The sequence below is a fragment of the Otolemur garnettii genome, unplaced genomic scaffold, assembly GCF_000181295.1.
Source record: "Otolemur garnettii isolate 467f Iridium unplaced genomic scaffold, OtoGar3 scaffold00008, whole genome shotgun sequence".
Taxonomy (NCBI): domain Eukaryota; kingdom Metazoa; phylum Chordata; class Mammalia; order Primates; family Galagidae; genus Otolemur; species Otolemur garnettii.
The window spans coordinates 16681005-16682476 of NW_003852403.1; the positions used below are offsets into that span (position 1 = coordinate 16681005).

The window sequence follows — 1472 nt, forward strand, 5'->3', positions numbered from 1 at the left end:
AAAAAAAAAAAAAAACACCTTCGTGGGCAGTGCCTGTGGCTCAAGGAGTAGGGTGTCAGTCCCATATGCCGGAGGTGGCGAGTTCAAATCCAGCCCTGGCCAAAAACTGCAAAAAAAAAAATTGACTCAGTGCCTGTGGCTCAAGTGGCTAAGGTGCCAGCCACATACACCTAAGGTGGCAGGTTCGAATCCAGCCCAGGCCCACCAAAAACAATGATGGCTACAGCAAAAAAGCTGGGCATTGTAACAGGTGTCTGTGGTCCCAGCTACTTGGGAGGCTGAGGCAGGAGACTCGCTTGGGCCCAGTAGTTGGAGATTGCTGTGAGCTGTGATGTCACAGCACTCTACTCAGGGGGATAGCTTGAGGCCCTATCTCAAAAAAAATACAATAAAATACTTCATTGCCAAAATAAACTATACCTTCAGTATACTGGGTTTATTAAAAAAAAAAAAAAAGAAAAGAAAAGAGAAAAAAACATACCTTCGGTCATCTTTTCTGTTAGGCACTTGATCTCCTCTATCATTCCTTCCTGAAAACCTGGATGGTGGATCTAATCTTCGTGCAGGTTGCGGCTGTGAAACTATACGAACAGGAGGCTGCAATAAACCAGCTTTAAAAGATAAAGAAGAAAAAAATTTTTTTTCATTTCTTAAATTTGATTAAAGAAAGTTCAAAAGCACAGTGAATTAGATGAACATAGACAAAAAATTGGGAGTCTCTAAAATTACTCAATGAAGCATAATTTATAATTTTTAAAGGAATAGATATTGTCTTGATGAATTCTTCCCATTACTTAAAGTCAGCCATTTCATTTACTTATTTTATTTCCAGATAAAACAAACCTACCTTCCTAGGTACAATGCAAACTTAATCCATGGACAAATACAAGTATTTGATAAAAAGTAACTAGGCTAGTACAATGGTTATGCCCTTTGGAGGGCTCAGGTGAGAAGCTGGCATGAAGCCAGTTGGAGATCAGCCTAAACAACTGGTGAGACCCCATATCTAAAAAAAATAAATAAATAAGAAGAAGCTGGGGCTGGGCAAGGTGGCTTTCACCTGTAAACATAGCACTCTGGGAGACTGAGGCAGAGGATCAACTTGAGGTCAGGAGTTTTAGACGAGCCTAAGCAAAGTGAGACCCCATTTCTACTAAAAATAGAAAAAAATCAGCCACATGTGGTGGCATATATCTGTAGTCCCAGCTACACAGAAAACTGAGGCAGAAGAATTGCCTGACCCCTTGAGTTTAAGCTTGCTGTGAGGTAATCTAACGCCATGGCACAGGTGACAGAACAAGATTTTCTTTTTTGGCTCGGCTCCTGTGGCTCAAGTGGCTAAGGTGCCAGCCATGTACACCCAAGGTGGCGGGTTCGAATCCGGCCCAGGCCCGCCAAACAACAATGACGGCTGCAACCGAAAAATAGCCGGGCGTTGTGGCGGGCGCCTGTGGTCCCAGCTACTTGGGAGG

General features: G+C 43.0%; 1 protein-coding gene across 3 annotated transcripts in view; it reads right to left on the minus strand.

The window, feature by feature from the left end:
- The window catches only part of CCAR1 (cell division cycle and apoptosis regulator 1), a 79286-nt gene that overhangs the window by 47474 nt on the left and 30340 nt on the right, over positions 1–1472 (minus strand). For all 3 annotated transcript variants that reach the window (XM_012801386.2, XM_023509522.1, XM_023509521.1), the window contains one exon: positions 482–611. In XM_012801386.2, coding sequence (XP_012656840.1) covers positions 482–611 — 130 coding nt within the window. The remainder of the gene's footprint in view (positions 1–481; positions 612–1472) is intronic.